The sequence below is a fragment of the Musa acuminata genome, chromosome BXJ2-4 (assembly GCF_036884655.1).
Source record: "Musa acuminata AAA Group cultivar baxijiao chromosome BXJ2-4, Cavendish_Baxijiao_AAA, whole genome shotgun sequence".
Classification (NCBI taxonomy): domain Eukaryota; kingdom Viridiplantae; phylum Streptophyta; class Magnoliopsida; order Zingiberales; family Musaceae; genus Musa; species Musa acuminata.
This window is the reverse complement of record NC_088341.1, coordinates 9,280,886-9,296,433: the sequence shown is the minus strand read 5'-3', so window position 1 is coordinate 9,296,433 and position 15,548 is coordinate 9,280,886. Positions and strand designations below refer to the sequence as shown.

The 15,548-nt window shown below is 40.8% G+C and overlaps 2 protein-coding genes across 3 annotated transcripts; one reads left to right on the top strand and one right to left on the bottom strand.

Annotated features, from left to right (window-relative positions):
* The first annotated feature begins 687 nt into the window (after nucleotides 1-687).
* Nucleotides 688-3,452, top strand: LOC135609902 (uncharacterized). The gene is made up of 5 exons (XM_065103690.1): nucleotides 688-1,186; nucleotides 1,281-1,782; nucleotides 2,103-2,301; nucleotides 2,388-2,798; nucleotides 2,972-3,452. The coding sequence occupies exons 1-5, from the start codon at nucleotides 811-813 to the stop codon at nucleotides 3,302-3,304; spliced, it is 1,821 nt and encodes a 606-aa protein (XP_064959762.1). The 5' UTR covers nucleotides 688-810; the 3' UTR covers nucleotides 3,305-3,452.
* Nucleotides 3,453-3,835: 383 nt separating this feature from the next.
* Nucleotides 3,836-14,913, bottom strand: LOC103981268 (protein TOPLESS-RELATED PROTEIN 2). Of its 2 annotated transcripts, none has more exons than XM_009397930.3 (26): nucleotides 14,545-14,913; nucleotides 14,034-14,397; nucleotides 13,774-13,953; nucleotides 13,570-13,683; nucleotides 13,302-13,460; nucleotides 12,935-13,115; nucleotides 12,725-12,851; nucleotides 12,527-12,636; nucleotides 12,284-12,422; nucleotides 12,087-12,193; nucleotides 10,344-10,413; nucleotides 10,143-10,216; nucleotides 9,986-10,081; nucleotides 9,802-9,897; nucleotides 9,510-9,637; nucleotides 8,992-9,226; nucleotides 8,730-8,903; nucleotides 8,505-8,612; nucleotides 8,274-8,423; nucleotides 7,178-7,288; nucleotides 6,919-7,098; nucleotides 6,642-6,770; nucleotides 6,091-6,186; nucleotides 5,625-5,810; nucleotides 4,949-5,121; nucleotides 3,836-4,285 (listed from the first exon to the last, which is right to left on the bottom strand). In XM_009397930.3, the coding sequence occupies exons 2-26, from the start codon at nucleotides 14,111-14,113 to the stop codon at nucleotides 4,072-4,074; spliced, it is 3,417 nt and encodes a 1,138-aa protein (XP_009396205.1). In that variant the 5' UTR covers nucleotides 14,114-14,397; nucleotides 14,545-14,913; the 3' UTR covers nucleotides 3,836-4,071. The 2 variants fall into 2 exon arrangements, with proteins under 2 accessions (XP_009396205.1, XP_009396206.1); XM_009397931.3 differs by having other exon boundaries at nucleotides 14,573-14,894.
* Nucleotides 14,914-15,548: the final 635 nt, after the last annotated feature.

Genomic DNA, 15,548 nt, shown 5'->3' with positions numbered 1-15,548 from the left:
ATCGACGAGGGAATGGATGGTATCGCTCGCTTGGGTAGGGGACTGGACAGTGGGGCCATGCGAGGGAGGAAGGAGAGGAAGCCTCAGCCTCGTCGTGGCCGCCTCCTTCCCCTCCACTGAGGCCAACGACAGCAATGGAGGCGAGGGCCTAAGCGGCATGGGTGCGATCGGCAAGGGCTCGGTCAGGAGAGGGAGGTCTCAGGGGTCGTCGTTTGTTTTGCTCATCTGAAAACCATCAGCAGATGGACAGACCACGGTTTTGGGTCTTGCGGCTTCGTCCTGTTCCTTCCCTCCCTCTGGTCAACCAAAGTTTCCCTTAATCTCTGACCTTACCCATTCTCATCTTTAATCGACTATCTGTACTTATTTAACCTTGTATATCTTGTTCCTTGTGATGAACGATCCTTCTTATGACGTCTCATCCTTGTGATCTACGTTGTCATGAGGCCTTAAGAAGAGGAAGAAGGTTTCATCAGCCAGAGTTAGATCACCACAGATTCCAGTGCGAGCCCACAGTGTTGTGTGCATGCTCTCCTCTTCCTGTGGACCGAAGACCTACGCATGTTGAACGAGCCCGTGGTGGAGTCGCGCGTGAACGCTTGACCTCGCCTCGCCACGCTGCCTCTCCAATGTGAAGAAGCCACGGAAGTCCTTCTTCCTTTCTTTACCGGGTGCTGCATGCTCCGGAGAAAGCTGATTGATTCCCAAAACCAAAGGCTTTTAAGTCTCTATATGTATACCTAGACACAGACTTGGTTCCGGAAACGTGTAACTCGAAGCTTGTTCAGCCACATCTCCGTCTCCCCCGCCATGTCTCTCCTTGTGATGTCTCCCGTGGAAGCAGCTAGCGGCCATCAAGATCAACCCTCGTCCTCGGATTCGACGAAGCGAGGTGACGCAAAGAACGACCTGACCAACACGTTGGTCGATGCGCACGACGAGCTTCATCTGCTGAAGCTCTTGCACGCATGGATTCCTGAATCTACCGATATTGGTGGTGGTGGCGGCGACGAGCACGATGGTGATAGGAAGTTTCGGTGGCTGAGGTCCCAGATCATTGGCGCGGAAGCCGAGTTCGAGACCCCGTTCGGCCGCCGCCGCATCACTTACTCGGACCACACGGCTTCCGGCAGGTTCCTGCGGTTCATTGAGGAATTCCTTCAGCGTGATGTTCTCCCATTCTACGGTAAGCAAGCTATTAATCTTTGTTGCCGGAGCTTGATCGACATGGAAGCTTGTGTTCTTTGTTCACGCCCTCTCTCTCCATGGCTTCGACACAGGCAACACTCACACGGTGGACAGCTACGTAGGGCTCTACACCGGCAAGTTGGTGAAGCAGGCGTCCCATTACGTCAAGCAATGCATGGGAGCAAGCCCGCACGACGTCCTCCTCTTCTGTGGCTCCGGCTGCACCGCCGCCATCAAGCGGCTGCAAGAGGTGATGGGGATCACCGTGCCCTCCATCCTCCGCTCGGCCGTGCTCAGCCACCTGCCGCCCTCCGAGCGGTGGGTCGTCTTCGTCGGCCCCCACGAGCACCACTCCAACCTGCTCTCCTGGCGGGAGAGCCTGGCTGAGGTGGTCGAGATCGGCCTCGACGCGTCCGGCGCCGCGGATCTCGCGGCCCTGGAGGCCGCCCTGCAGTCGCCTGAGTTTTCCGGGCGGATGAAGCTCGGCTCTTTCTCGGCCTGCAGCAACGTCACTGGCATGTACGCCGGCACCCGTGCGATCGCGCGCATGCTGCACCTCCATGGCGCGTACGCCTGCTTCGACTTTGCTTGCAGGTACTACCGCTTATATACATACATACATACATGAATGTTTATGTGTGTGTATATATATATATATATATATATATATATATATATATATATATATATATACATAATCAGTTAATGCAGAACTTTTTTTATCGTTTTAATATTCTTTTTTTGGTTGGATTAATTAGTGGGCCATACGTGGACATATATATATATATATATATATATATATATATATATATATATATATATATATATATATATATATATATATATATATATAATCAGTTAATGCAGAACTTTTTTATCGTTTTAATATTCTTTTTTTTGGTTCGCTTAATAAGTGGGCCATACGTGGACATAGAGATGAGAAGAGGAGATTTGGACGGCTACGATGCAGTGTATCTGAGTCCACACAAGTTCATCGGCGGTCCAGGGAGCCCCGGCGTCCTGCTGATGAATGAAGACCTCTACCGCATCAGGGGCATTCCTCCTTCCACCAGCGGCGGCGGCACCGTCCTCTACGTCAGCGGTTTCGACAAGGTGCGTACCTCGGGTGATGGATCCGCACACAGTCGTCCGATCTCTGATACTGCCGCAACCAACACGCCCCCTGTTTCTGCCTGCAGGACACGCTGTACTGCAACGACGTGGAGGAGCGGGAGGACGCAGGCACGCCTGCGATCGTGCAGAAGATCCGGGCCGCCGCAGCCTTTCGGGTGAAGGAGTGGGCGGGGCACGGCGCGATCCAGCGGGCGGAGGCGCGGCTGCTGCGGCGGGCGCTGGGGCGGGTCCTGGGCAACCCTCGGGTGCTCGTACTGGGGAGCGCGACGGAAGCGCGGCAGCCCGTCGTGTCCTTCGTCCTGTACCCGGAAGGGACGCGTGGCAGGCACCTGCACTGCCGGTTCGTCACGCGGCTGCTAAACGACCTGTTCGGGATCCAGGCGCGCGGGGGGTGCGCGTGCGCCGGCCCTTACGGTCACGTGCTCCTCGGCATCGATCGCACCCGCTCTAAAGCCATCAAGTCTGCAGTCGAGAAGGTACGTTAGCGCAAAATAATACTGACGAAGAAAACATAAATTTGCTATTAAAATAAGTAGCAGTTCAAGCATATTAAATCAGACATAATTATATATTATTGTGCACACATTTTACTTTACATGGCTTATTGTAAAATCTATTTAATTATTTAAAGAATGTTTGTGTTATCCAGGGATATGAGGGAATAAGACCAGGTTGGACGCGAGTTAGCTTTGCATACTACACCTTATGGGAGGAAATGGAGTTTGTGATGGATGCAATAGAATTCGTAGCACAGTATGGAGACAGGTTCCTTCAACTCTACAGCTTTGACTGGAAGTCGGGGGACTGGGAATACATGCATGATAAAAATGTCATCCCCATAAAAGATGGAGATTATATTGGCAACACATATTATAAGTATATGACTTATGCGAGAGGTATTGTGGATTTTCTACCACACCACACAGTGAAGAGACACGTTCCAGAGTCCATTGATCCTGAGCTAGTAAATTTCATGCTGTAGAACCGAGGGAAGAAAAGAAATGTCTTTTGGTGCTGTTTTCATCAAGTTAGGGTTAATTTTCCCTCTCTTTTTGATGCTGATATAAACAATATTAAGGGAACATCTGAGGTCAGTTCATGTAATTACTTGTGAATGCCAAGAAAACATAATTTTCTTGATTAAGTTTAACAATATTCTGACAAGAGGTGTGTGATGAGTATATAAATACCTGAAACTCTCTCAATGTGACCACAGTTCATCTGAGCAGCTGTTTCAGGTACACGGTTCAGAACCACAAGTTCATGAGCAGAGCCAAAAGGCCACTTGCAAACCAAAACCTGCATCATGGATCAAACTATAGAAAAAGGGTTAGATGCAATTTTCCTGTTGACAAATCACACGAATGTAAAAACATGCCATACCATTTCGCCAATTTTCACTGAAAATATGTATGATTTGCGAGACCTGCAGCGGCTTAATTCCAGCTGGGAAATTTACTCACTTTTGCAGCAACTCATTTAGTTTCTATGAACACCTCAACCAGCAAAGATGTAGAGGGAAGAAAAAACTAAAAGATACCATGTTTCCAATGTCAACTATATGTACTACAGCTCACATCTAAGCCCACCCTTTTGTTGTAGCAAATAGATGAGGAGATTTTACAAGAACTACAGGCTACCAGAAACAAAGACAACCTGTGAACCTGGAGGGTGGCTGTGGTCGGATGAACCTTTTTCCTACCAAGCTTTCTAGGTACACGCAACTATTGTGCTCTAAACCAACATGAGTCACCTAGGAGGGGGTTCGGACACCTGACTGCTGTTTGCAGGATTGGCAGCAATGGCCGGGAGAGCTCCATTTTCCTGAGGAGGGGCTACCCCCCATTTTGAGTCTGCATCCGATGGCTCCACCACATGAACTGCACCATCGGTCATCCCCAGTGCTATCTGATTTGGTTCGGATGGGTGAGCTGCGATGACCATGGGATAAACTGCTCCGGAACTGGAGAAAGGGTCATTAAGAAAATATATATAAGTGTTTCTGATTTCTTACTTCCTACAAACATGAGACTGATAAATGCCAACGATAAGGTCATGAAAAAGCCACCAGTCAGTAAAATTTACCAGTGATTGCTTTCTGGTGTATGGTCTTAATAGATTGTAATTTTCTGTATTTAATGCACATTTTACACAGGAAATGGCAGTAACTTGGAATAAAATTATAAAAGTCCACCATATTACATAACTTGGGCAAAACACGCTACCCCTGATCTAAGGTTATATTACTAAAAACATAAATTGACTTGGCATGCATATAAAAAGCTATTTCCGAGTTACAAATTTCTTAAACTACCACATTACATCCTCCCAACACATTCAGATTAATTGAAGATTGGATAGCAAACGATTTTATTGTGGTAGTTTTTGTAATCACAAAAAATCTGATCTATAGAAGGTTTATAATCTATATAAACCAGGATACATATACAAGAAGGAAATAATCAAGTAAAAATGCCATCAACATGCAAACCAATGTCTTTGTACATTTTGAGGATCACAAATCCATTTAGCTATACGAGGGATATCCTTTTCACTATCATAAATAGACACACATACTGTGGTTATGCAGAAGTTCAGACAACCAATTACCACGAAATCAGCATACCTAGAAATGGATGAGCTTATGTAGGCAGTGGGTGCAATCCGGCAACGAAGCCTTAGGCCATCTGCTTCAAAAACACCAACTGCGCCATCACAAAATCCAGCATATACCAGTAAACCATCACAAGAATATACTGCACTTGAAATTGCTGCTGGTAGTGCATCTCTAGGTGACCACTGCATTAAAAGGAAAAAATATTTATTTAGAAGATAACAGAACCTAGAATGACCCCTGTCTGACAGAGAATAAAATAAAAATAATCAAACCATTTAGCCTCTTAATCAAGCAACATTTTAAGGACAAGCATTAGCTTAAATCGAGGTGAAAGTGCCCAGAAAATTTGGTATCCTTGTGCATTCAGCCACAGAATTTCACTGATGTTGTAAATCTTTTACCTTTTCAGATACTCAAAACTTGGTACTCGACCTGGGAATAAAGTTATAATCAAAGTTCAAATGGAGGAATCCTTTCTCAAAACATGCTTAATCTGGTATTAACGTTTCATGATCACCCTTATTCCCATCATAAGTCAGAAACCAAAGAACTAAGTCTGGAAGTGCCCTAATGTAAAGCAAGAAACAAACAAAACCAAGACTAGCCAATAGATTCAAGAAATTAGCAACAGCGGAACTAGACTTAGAAGATGTGTAACTGCAATGATCAGAGAACAAAAACTAACCGAGCGCAAACATTCAAGTTTGCTGTCATAGATCGCTAGTTGGGTCTCATGGACAACCAAGAGATGTGTTTGATCATTATGAAATTGAACTTTGGTGTCGCCGACCAATTGGGCTGCACGAGAAGTCGGTGCTTGAATAAATCGTGTTTTTTTCTTCTCCCATCCATCGATGCTCCACATGCAGAGCTGCCACAAAAGTTGGTAACCCTTTAAGAGAACATGCTGAATCTAATAATATGCTCTATCCTAGAATGTGATCCGTTCAGACAGCTGTGACTGAATTTCACATCATCCATAAGAGATAATAGTTGCATAGCTGAGAGCAAAAATCAATGTTGATTGGTCTGAAGCAAAATACTTTTCCATTTTAGTTAAAGGTCAAGTATCAAAATCCTCCATGTTAATACTAGTCTGAAGCAAAATACTGAAGCATCTATATTACAAGGTGTCTACAGACTCTACACACCTGGGCATCAGCTCCTGAAGAGACAAGAACATTTAGTGACTGGGAAAATGCAAGGCCAGTTATCTTTTTCTGGTGACCCTTCAGCTTGGTTTTAACCTGCAAGCATGTATGAAGTGTAAGTAAAATGAAAATGGGCAAACAATAATATGAAAAAAAAAAGTTCTTATTTTCTTCCCTCACTATAAGAAGTGAGGGATATTTATTGTCTAAAAACAATTATATAATCATGGTGAACAACACTATCTTTGATCTCTATGTTATTTATCTATCTCAAGAAGAAAGTTGGTACGTACATAAAGAGAAGACAAATCACTGAGATTAATAATGAGTTAGGTATACCATTAGATTTTGGAATGGGTGATAAAGATGAAATAGACAGACACCAGATTCAGAGAGAAGAAAAGCACAAGAATTTTATAAAATGAAGACAAACATGTCTTCTAGCTATAGAAAACCAAAAAGGCAGTAGACATATAGGATTGAGATGAGTAATTCCAGGAACATACAAATTAAGCACACTCAACGAGCAAGTATAAAATGACACTGCTCACCTCATCTACTCGAACATTATATATCTGAATACTAGAATCTTCCATTCCAATTGCAATGATATTGTTGTCTTGAGGATGGAATGCCAAGAAAGTGGCTGCAGGCGGGGGTGCCATGAATGTCGTCATAACCTGTGAAACATTATTATTTTTAACAGACGATAGAAATTTCCATATCAGAAAGAAGCAACAGAAAGATGCTCTCCAGGCATGTTCACATTTATAAAATAGTCATTCCAAGGAACAAAATTGCACCATATCATTGGAGAAAGCCTTGTACCTTGAAAGTCATCATGTTAAATAAAGAAACCTTTCCGCCAGATGCAGACATAACATAAGAGTCATTCTTTGACAAAGCAATACACGCAGTTGCTTCTTCAGGATTGTTGTCACTTGTTTCATTAGTCATTAGAATACCATTTGATGGTTGCCACAGCTGAGGGGCAACAGATGCAGTTGACTGGAGAACCAACACAAGGAGCCATCAGAAACAAAGCTTAAAACTAAATGCATTATTCAGACAAATGATAAATGCTGACCTTGCCAGATGGATTCCGCTCATTACGTGTCCATTTCCACAGCTTATGGATGGCATTGGAGCCAAGTGCCAACACTGCTAGCCCAGAGTTTGTATATAACAAGCGAACAACCTTTATCACAAAAGATTAAATATCTACATTAAGTACATAGCAAGACATCTAAAATTCTGACAGATTAATGAGCAGGAAAAAAGTAAGCATGGTCTTTTGAGAAAAGCTTCAAGACAATAACACAAAATTTATTAGACATATAACCCTCGTATGGATAAATATGCTTTTGTATGTCCAAAAAACAATATTCCTATATACTGGCATCCATACATGAACAATCATTCTAAGTAGCAAGTCATATTCAAAGAAAAGAGTAACCAGCAACAGCTATATTAATAGAAAATCTATGTTGTATTTATATAACAATTTAATCTTTTAAAAGTAACCCATGAGTAACATAAACTATTCAACAGCAATCGCATTAAGCAAAGTACTAGTTCAATTAAGAACATGTTTCAAGCAGAGTGAAATTTGAGTATGTCATCCCAACAAATTGCTAACATAGTAAAGACTATCAAGGCATTTGCTATATCAGCAACATGCATCAGATATACCATATGTAGTCTGTGAAGTTTAATCTTGACACATGCTGCGATGGGTTGGGCATGCCATATCCTGTACCAGCCCACCAGCCCATGATGATTGCAGGTTCATCCAACAAGAACCCACTCCTCCCAAAAAATAAAAATAAAAATAATAACGATACTGATAACACACAAACACAAAAGGTCAAAAAAACTCTCTCTAGTGCCTTTAACATCCTAGTCAGGAAACAAGCAATATATGTGTAGCCCAAATATAATAACTTTGAGATACATATTATGTACCTAAAAGGTTGGAACTTTTGAGATTGCTTTGTACTTGATCTCTCTTATGGTTACAAATCACCACAAGAATTACGACCAATAGAAATCACCACAGAAAGAAAAAACTCATTTTGACATCTACAACTTTCATTTAATGAAAATTTTCATACTTGAATTTTCCTTTAATAGAGACACTATGAGGAATAGTCAAATAATACCTTCAATGAAAATAAACATACCTTGCTTGATGTTGTCATAGAATCTGGCAATCGTAAGGCTTTGAGATGAGCAGAATCGACAATATCAGCTAACTTCCAGTTTTTTATCTTCTCAGAATCGTCTGAAATCTTTGGTTTAATGTCTAGAGTCCTGTTATTGTCCATAGCAGCCTACAGTTTGTTGTTTAATAGTTATAACCCTAATGCTTGACTTCTGATAATATAACATTTTGTAATGCATTATGAACTCACCAGGCTACTCATTGACACTACAGGTAGGGTTCGATCAGTTACTTCAATGGCAGCTGCCATAGGACTAGAAACATTTGAAACAGCTCCTAGTGAATTGACAATTGGGGGCTGCATGAAGTAGAGAATAAAAGTATTTAAGTGCATCAATCAATAAGGGGGCTATTCCTCAAGAATTTTTATAAGAGCTGACAATCTGTACTAAAGATCAATTGGCAAATATAATACCTTTACATTACCACTGATCTGTTGAGAAGAACCTCGAGGGCCTTCAAATGCCCTGCTCTCGAGCATCCTTACCAAACGTAGTCCATCAGGATTAGCTAGGATTTTAATACCATTGTCACTTGTTGTAACTGCAAGTAATGAGCCCTCACGGTTGAATCTCAGACGAGGACTTGCCTGTAGGAGAGAAGATAATAAATTCATATAAGCTGAAAGCTTCAAGTGCAGTGTATTCAAAACAAAACCAGCAAAAAAAGCTACTAACAGGCAATCCACCATCTGCATCAGTTGTAGTTAGTATATTAGTGTTGTCCATATCCCAAAACTTGATCATGAATTCGTCTCCAGCAGCCAAGAAACGGTTCTTTGTTGTGTCAAATTGAACAACTCCCAATGAGCGTTTTCTAAAGCCAGAGTACGTCCTTTTAATAGCTCCTTCAGTCTCATTCCACTCAACTAAATGTGATTCACCATCTTTACTGGTTCCACAAGAAAAAAGCCTACAAGCAGATGAAAGGACAAAAAATTTTGAATGGTTAATAGTGACCTGTGATTAAGTATAGCATGGGAATTGTGAAGTAGAAACACTGGCATCTAGCATGCAGAGACAACTGTACACAAATGAACATACAAGAAACAAGAGAAAAAGACTGCTACTGACAGGAAGAAGGATGACTATCATATGTTAGCTGGACCTTATTACAGCATCCAGTTGTTTCAAACTTTCCAAAGAATATTTACATCAATGCATATTCCAGATTTTGTTCGTTGGAGACATTTTACCTTGTTCCGTCTGCACTGTATGCCATTGTTGTGCACCAACGCCCAGGAGCATCATAGTCAACTCTAGATCCCAAACAATCATAGAGCCATGCTTTAATTTTTCCATCAATGGCAGTGGAAAAGATAAACTGCAAAGTGAAAGTTCATCAAAATAGCTGATTGAATGAGTTGTTAACAGCAATCTCCCAACATGAACAACAAACGATGAAGTAATGCTAAAGAACCAAATCCACATGTAAAAGATGAATTAGCGGACATTGAAATCTTTGTATTTTGATGGATAAGGTCCAACCTGGATAGACTCCTTATAGTGTGGGCAAACAGAATACACAGGAGTTTCATGGCCCTCAAATGTGTAGTGCTTCTGTCCTGTCGTTGCATCCCATACCTGACATTCATGTAATCAAGATTGTGAATTCTGCATTTTGCCATAGTGCTCTAAAAATTTTAAAAAAAACATATCCTCTGGTCCTCACTTTAATTGTCTTGTCATCCCCACATGTGATTATTGACAAACTCTTGTTGGGATGGGAGAAGGCAATGTCATTAACACCACCAGCATGAGCATCAATCTATACAAAAACCCCAGTCAGACACCAGTATATGTATGCCAACAAAACATCTTTAATTTACCTCCAACTGCTGCCTCAACTCTCCGCTAACATTAAAAGCATATGTTTGAACAATATGCTTTGAGAAAGCAACACCTATAAGACATCATAAAGGAGAAGTAACATTTAGTGTGAAGAAGACAAATAACATATCACAAAACCCAAATCTGTTCACATAGGAATAGAATTAAATGGACATAAGACGTAGGTTTGCTTGCTATACCAAATATTGATCCATCAGGACTCCATAAGCATCGATTAACAGATATGGTAGCATCTTTCATTAATGCAGACTGCACAATAAACAAACGGGGATTTACTTTGAATTTTACATTATCTAAATCATACAACAATATTACTAACAATAATCTGCTGTTCAAACTACTAGGGAGATACATGGATTTTTTTCCCACCATTGTACAATCAAATCGCTATTTATTGGTTTTAGTAGATTTTTCTGGGTCTAACTTTCCTCACACCGTAAATCCTAATCAACTGATCTTACTCACATAGGCATTTATATGTCTCCCTTGAACATACTCATAATATTGAATTTTCCCTCATTTCATTCTTTCCTGCAGTAACTCCTAATTATTTGTGGATAACTGCATTTCTAATTTTTTACTTTGCTAGTAGTTTTGCACATCCATATCAATGTTCTCATTTTTTTCTTTTAATATTTTCATGTTGACAAACCTAAATGTCCAACAAGTTAATCACAAAAGCACACTAGAATTTACAGGTCTCTTAAACCATTTTCATTTTTAAACAAAGTCGTAAATGAAAGAAAACACAATTTATAAACTCAATTCAATGCTGATTTCAACAAAACTTGCCCGGCTGATATGGTACTAGTATATCAGACGGTATATTGAACCACAGCAATTGACATCACTGAAAAGAATAAAGAACAAATATCCATCAGTATTGAGTCATATGATTTGACCAATCTCTGGTCATACAGTAAAATACCAATCAATATGTACCAGTCCAACTGATATTTGAAACCTTGACAGAAAACCCTCAAATTTCCTCTCCAATTTAATTGCCTCATTTTTACACTAAAAATGTCTTCATCGATCTTTTCTTCCTATTGAACAAGATCCAAGAAACATAAAACTTGTAGAAATTATTAATTTAACCGTACTCTGCATTTCTCTCTTAATATAGCTAAAATTACATTTCATATACTTGATTTACTCCTACTTAGTCCAAAAGCTTTAATTTCTAACGTTTGCCTCCATTAATCAATTTAGAAGTAATCTCAAATAAAATCGAATCAAGACAATATCAAAGTCATGACAAGAGCTGATTTTTTTTGCAAAGTCTAATAATTGTAGGAAACACCTTATACACATCTCCTATAATCCTAACAGTACTAATCATTTGAACAGATACATTTAAATCACATTAATATAACTATTAGTATATACAAATCTTTTTAAAAATCCATCATAACAAATCTTTTAAACTCTATCATATAATTTTCCTAAAGCAGTAGAGACCATTTGCATATAATTCATATTGCAATATTTCCCCATCAATTGCCTTAATAAATAAAAAATATCTATAGTTTATCTTCCAATTAACAAACCATATTGATCCTCATAACTCATCTCATATCGTAGTCTTCCTTCCCTTCAATCATGCGCTCATAAAGTTTAATAGTATAATTCATTAGTTTCATTTCCCTATAATTAGAGAAACATTGATTATATGTCTAATTCTTATATATACCGGAAATCTTCTCGGTGCATTAGGTTTTTTAGATTTTTAAAAATATTAAATAACCTAGCCAAGCAAACTATCACTAACCTTGTGAACTTCTCCAAACTTCAATAAAATACCATCATGTCCATGCTCTTAATAATTCTCAACCTTTCAAAGCTTCCCTTGACCAATTTAAATTTTACATTGTTGTAGTAATAATAAGAAAACTAAGACAAGTTCCAACCTAGGAAAGTACCTGCAGAGGCATACAAGTTCCAATGTCCCAGACCTTAAAAGTTCTATGCACCATCCTTTCTCGAGACCCAACTTCCCATATGCCAATATCACCAACATTTGTTCCAACTATAAAAAAATTCAATAGAATACAGGTGAGACAAATTTATATAGATTAAAAACCAAATATTTGCTGAATAAAGTAGTCCAGACACATACCAAGAAGAATTGTTTGATGCACAGGGTGGAAGTCTAAGCTCATGACATTTGACCCCTGATTAAGTGTCCGTACAACACTTTTTGGAATATCATCTTGGGAGTAAATATTCGGTGGATGAGTTGCACTAGAGAATGACACCTGCCAAAAATCATTTTGTTTATTTGAGTATAACAAGCTTAATTGATTCGATCTAAAGACACTGGCCAAGAACTAGGTACTAAATATTGTTGCTTCTTCCACACCTCATCTGATTGACCCATACGCATTCTCTTCATCAAGTGTTCGGAGTCTGCTGTTTGGTAATCCATACCAGGTGCACTTGTAGGAGTCCTTGGGTGTTTCAGAAAAGCAGCTACGGAAACAGAACAAGGGAGCGAATCAACAACATATTGAAAATCCATCAAGCCATCAAGAAGTTATGCATTTAAACGAGGCAATACCTGTATTTGGAGGTTGCACAAGCCCCGGGGGGGCTTGCGCCACAGCAGCATGTGGTAGTTGTGGGTTAGCATTTGTCATCCATCCTGCAATGGCACTTGCAGGTGGAGAGACAACTGGTTGGAATGGCTGCATAGGGAAGGAGTTGATACTAGTATGAAAATAACAACAATAAGGGAGGAGGGGGAGACAAGGAGTTGAATACCACTTACACTATGAGCACCCATTGGCGGAAATCCCCCAGATTTAGGAATGGCCCCAACAAGTGGTCCGTTGGTAGGTGGTGGTGCACGAGCTCCATTGGCAGAAGCAGCACAAGAGTGGTCAGTAAAAAGTGTTTTGATATCAGGATTAGGACGTGGATTCTTGCAAAGTTGATGCTGCCAATTAAGACTAAAGATGAGGAGATAATTAGTATGTTAACGTCAGTAAGTATTCCAACAAAGCTGGAAAAGAATGATGCAAAATTCCTATGGTGCTTCCAGAGATATGATAAATCCACTATTCTTAGCGATCCAATTACTAACAAAATACATGAGCATATAATTAATATGGAGAATGGGCATAAGAAATGTTTACCTTTGATTGATTAATGTCCGGAGCCTAGAAGATTTGAATGGCGGAAAATTCAACTTATCACGGAATAACGGATTAGCTTCAATGAGTTTCTTAAGTTCCATTAGCATTATATTTCTGGCTGATTTAGTGTCCCCGTACTTAGATAGTTGTTCGTTTTGCCTGCACAGGATTTCAAAAATTAAAGTAACTTGTACATCATTTTCTTCATAAAAAAAGAGTAGCTCACAGATCATGCACATCACAGACATTAGAGTCTACAGTAACTTGCCTAAAATTCTCCAGGGTAAGCAGCTGGGTGATCTCCTTGAATAGCTCCTCATTGAAAGAAGCAAAAACTTTGAGATCCTTCACGAGTATCTCAACAGCCTTTGCCCTGTCATGCCTGAAAGCAACCACAAGAGTGGATTTACAAGAAAGAAAAGGGTGAATGAAATTTTAAATGAACTTGAAAAAAGGAAAATAAAAATCCCACCTATCTAATGCTTCCAGGTATTTCTGCTTCCTAATTTCAAAGAATATTTTCATGGAATAGCGATTGTCTTCAACCTTGGTGAAACCACCAAGATATCGTTCAACGTCGTCCCATTCCCCTGCCTGAACAAGATCCTCAAAATGCTTCATATTGAAGTAAAAGCCTGACTCTTGTTCCAACCTATATTCAACAAGATGCTCAAGTAAACAGGAGAAGCTATATTAAGAGTGATAAGGTTCAACGGAGGTAAGGCAACTTACTTATGAACGGTTTCCTTGAATTTTTCCTCGTCCAGGAACTGCAATATCAGGAAAACCAATTCCCTGCTCAAGGAAGACATGGTTCCCGGAATCCCTAAACGCTCCAGCGCAAAGATTTAAAATCGAAACAAAGAGACACGGTCTGAAATCCCGAACTACACACTTCTTTCGCTTTCCAATACTTTCTCCACCAACCGAAAACTTCAGATATATGTGTTCTCCTTCTCCGATCACTGCTCAAAAGATCGAACTAGGTTGCGGATTTTCCGCTGAACGAGCTAAAATAATCAGAAAGATCACTCCAAAATGCATCAAAATAAAAGCTTTCCCCGTTTGAAACGTCGGTAGCGCTTGACGAACAGATCTGAGATCGTAAAAAAGGAATACCTTAACCACCAAAATCAACAAAAGATAAATCCAACAGCTAAAAGCACAACAAAGCCCGACTACCCACGAAAATAACCCCACAAAAAAGTAATCCCCTTTTAATCCAACCAAACTGGAAACCCACCATGAAACGCAACAAAACGGAAGGATACCGCTATTGGACCGCCATTAACGCAAAGGAAGCAAGCCGCACGAGCGATCCAGAGCTGATCCGCACCGCGACGAGCTCCGTTCACCAATCCCCACGAATCAACCCTCGATCTGGAGCTCGGTTCCTCGGGAACCAAATAAAACCAGAAATCTCCAAAAATAAGAAGGAATTCCCAGCCAAGAGATCGACGCCTCCCTCTCGATATCCAAAACTCAAGGCTCGGCCCCCTCTCTCCTGCCACCACCTCTTTCTTCTCCCGTCTCTTTTCGCCTCTCCAGCCGCCGTGTTCTTTTTCTCCTCTTTCTCTATCTATCTCAATCTCTTTCTCGCCTTTTATAACCTAAAGAGGCTTCCACCCGCACACCTCCTCCTCTTTTATAGTGAACAAACCCTGGCGATCAGGTTGCTCCAAGATCAGTAAATTACCCCCGTCTTCCTCCAAAATTACCGCTTTACCAGCCTCACGTCACGTCACTGACCCAGCGTACGGGCCAGCGAGGGCATTCAAGTAAAACTGTAAGTTCACCCGTCACGTCCGGAGGGGCAAACTGGGAACGTGAAAGCGTCAGTTTCGAGGGGACCGTGGGCATAACTGTCATTTCGTTACGGGACAACATTAATGCCATTCCATCACCGCCTCACGGTAGACTGCCACCTCATCCATCCTCGTACTTATTAACGCACCCTCAGATTTTTTTTCCCAAATATTAGGCCAATTTCGAATATCAGCACGTGATAAACTCACCCCCATATTTCTCGTTAATGTCTCAGTTTAATTCGTCTCCGTGCGTTCGACCTATAGCAGCCAACGTAAAAAGATGGGGTGAGCGTAGTCCCACGTCACGTCAGTCCGTCAGGTCGTCGCTTTCTGGTGTAGTGCGCGGTAGCTGTCGAATCCCCAGATATAAGCGGAACAAGTTATAATTCTGAGAAGGCGATGCTCGTATCCGGCAAGGTACTTATCTCTTTCCACTTTT

What these genes read in the sequence shown, in the direction of transcription:
- LOC135609902 (XM_065103690.1), top strand. Translation starts at nt 811, where the DNA reads ATGTCTCTCCTTGTGATGTCTCCCGTGGAAGCAGCTAGCGGCCATCAA. An exon ending in TGCTTCGACTTTGCTTGCAG is followed by an intron (nt 1,783 to 2,102) that starts GTACTACCGCTT and finishes TCGCTTAATAAG; the next exon opens with TGGGCCATACGTGGACATAG. An exon ending in ACGTCAGCGGTTTCGACAAG is followed by an intron (nt 2,302 to 2,387) that starts GTGCGTACCTCG and finishes TTCTGCCTGCAG; the next exon opens with GACACGCTGTACTGCAACGA.
- LOC103981268 (XM_009397930.3), bottom strand. Translation starts at nt 14,113, where the DNA reads ATGTCTTCCTTGAGCAGGGAATTGGTTTTCCTGATATTGCAGTTCCTG. An exon ending in GGGATGACAAGACAATTAAA is followed by an intron (nt 9,898 to 9,985) that starts GTGAGGACCAGA and finishes CATGAATGTCAG; the next exon opens with GTATGGGATGCAACGACAGG. An exon ending in ATAATGTTCGAGTAGATGAG is followed by an intron (nt 6,187 to 6,641) that starts GTGAGCAGTGTC and finishes ACATGCTTGCAG; the next exon opens with GTTAAAACCAAGCTGAAGGG.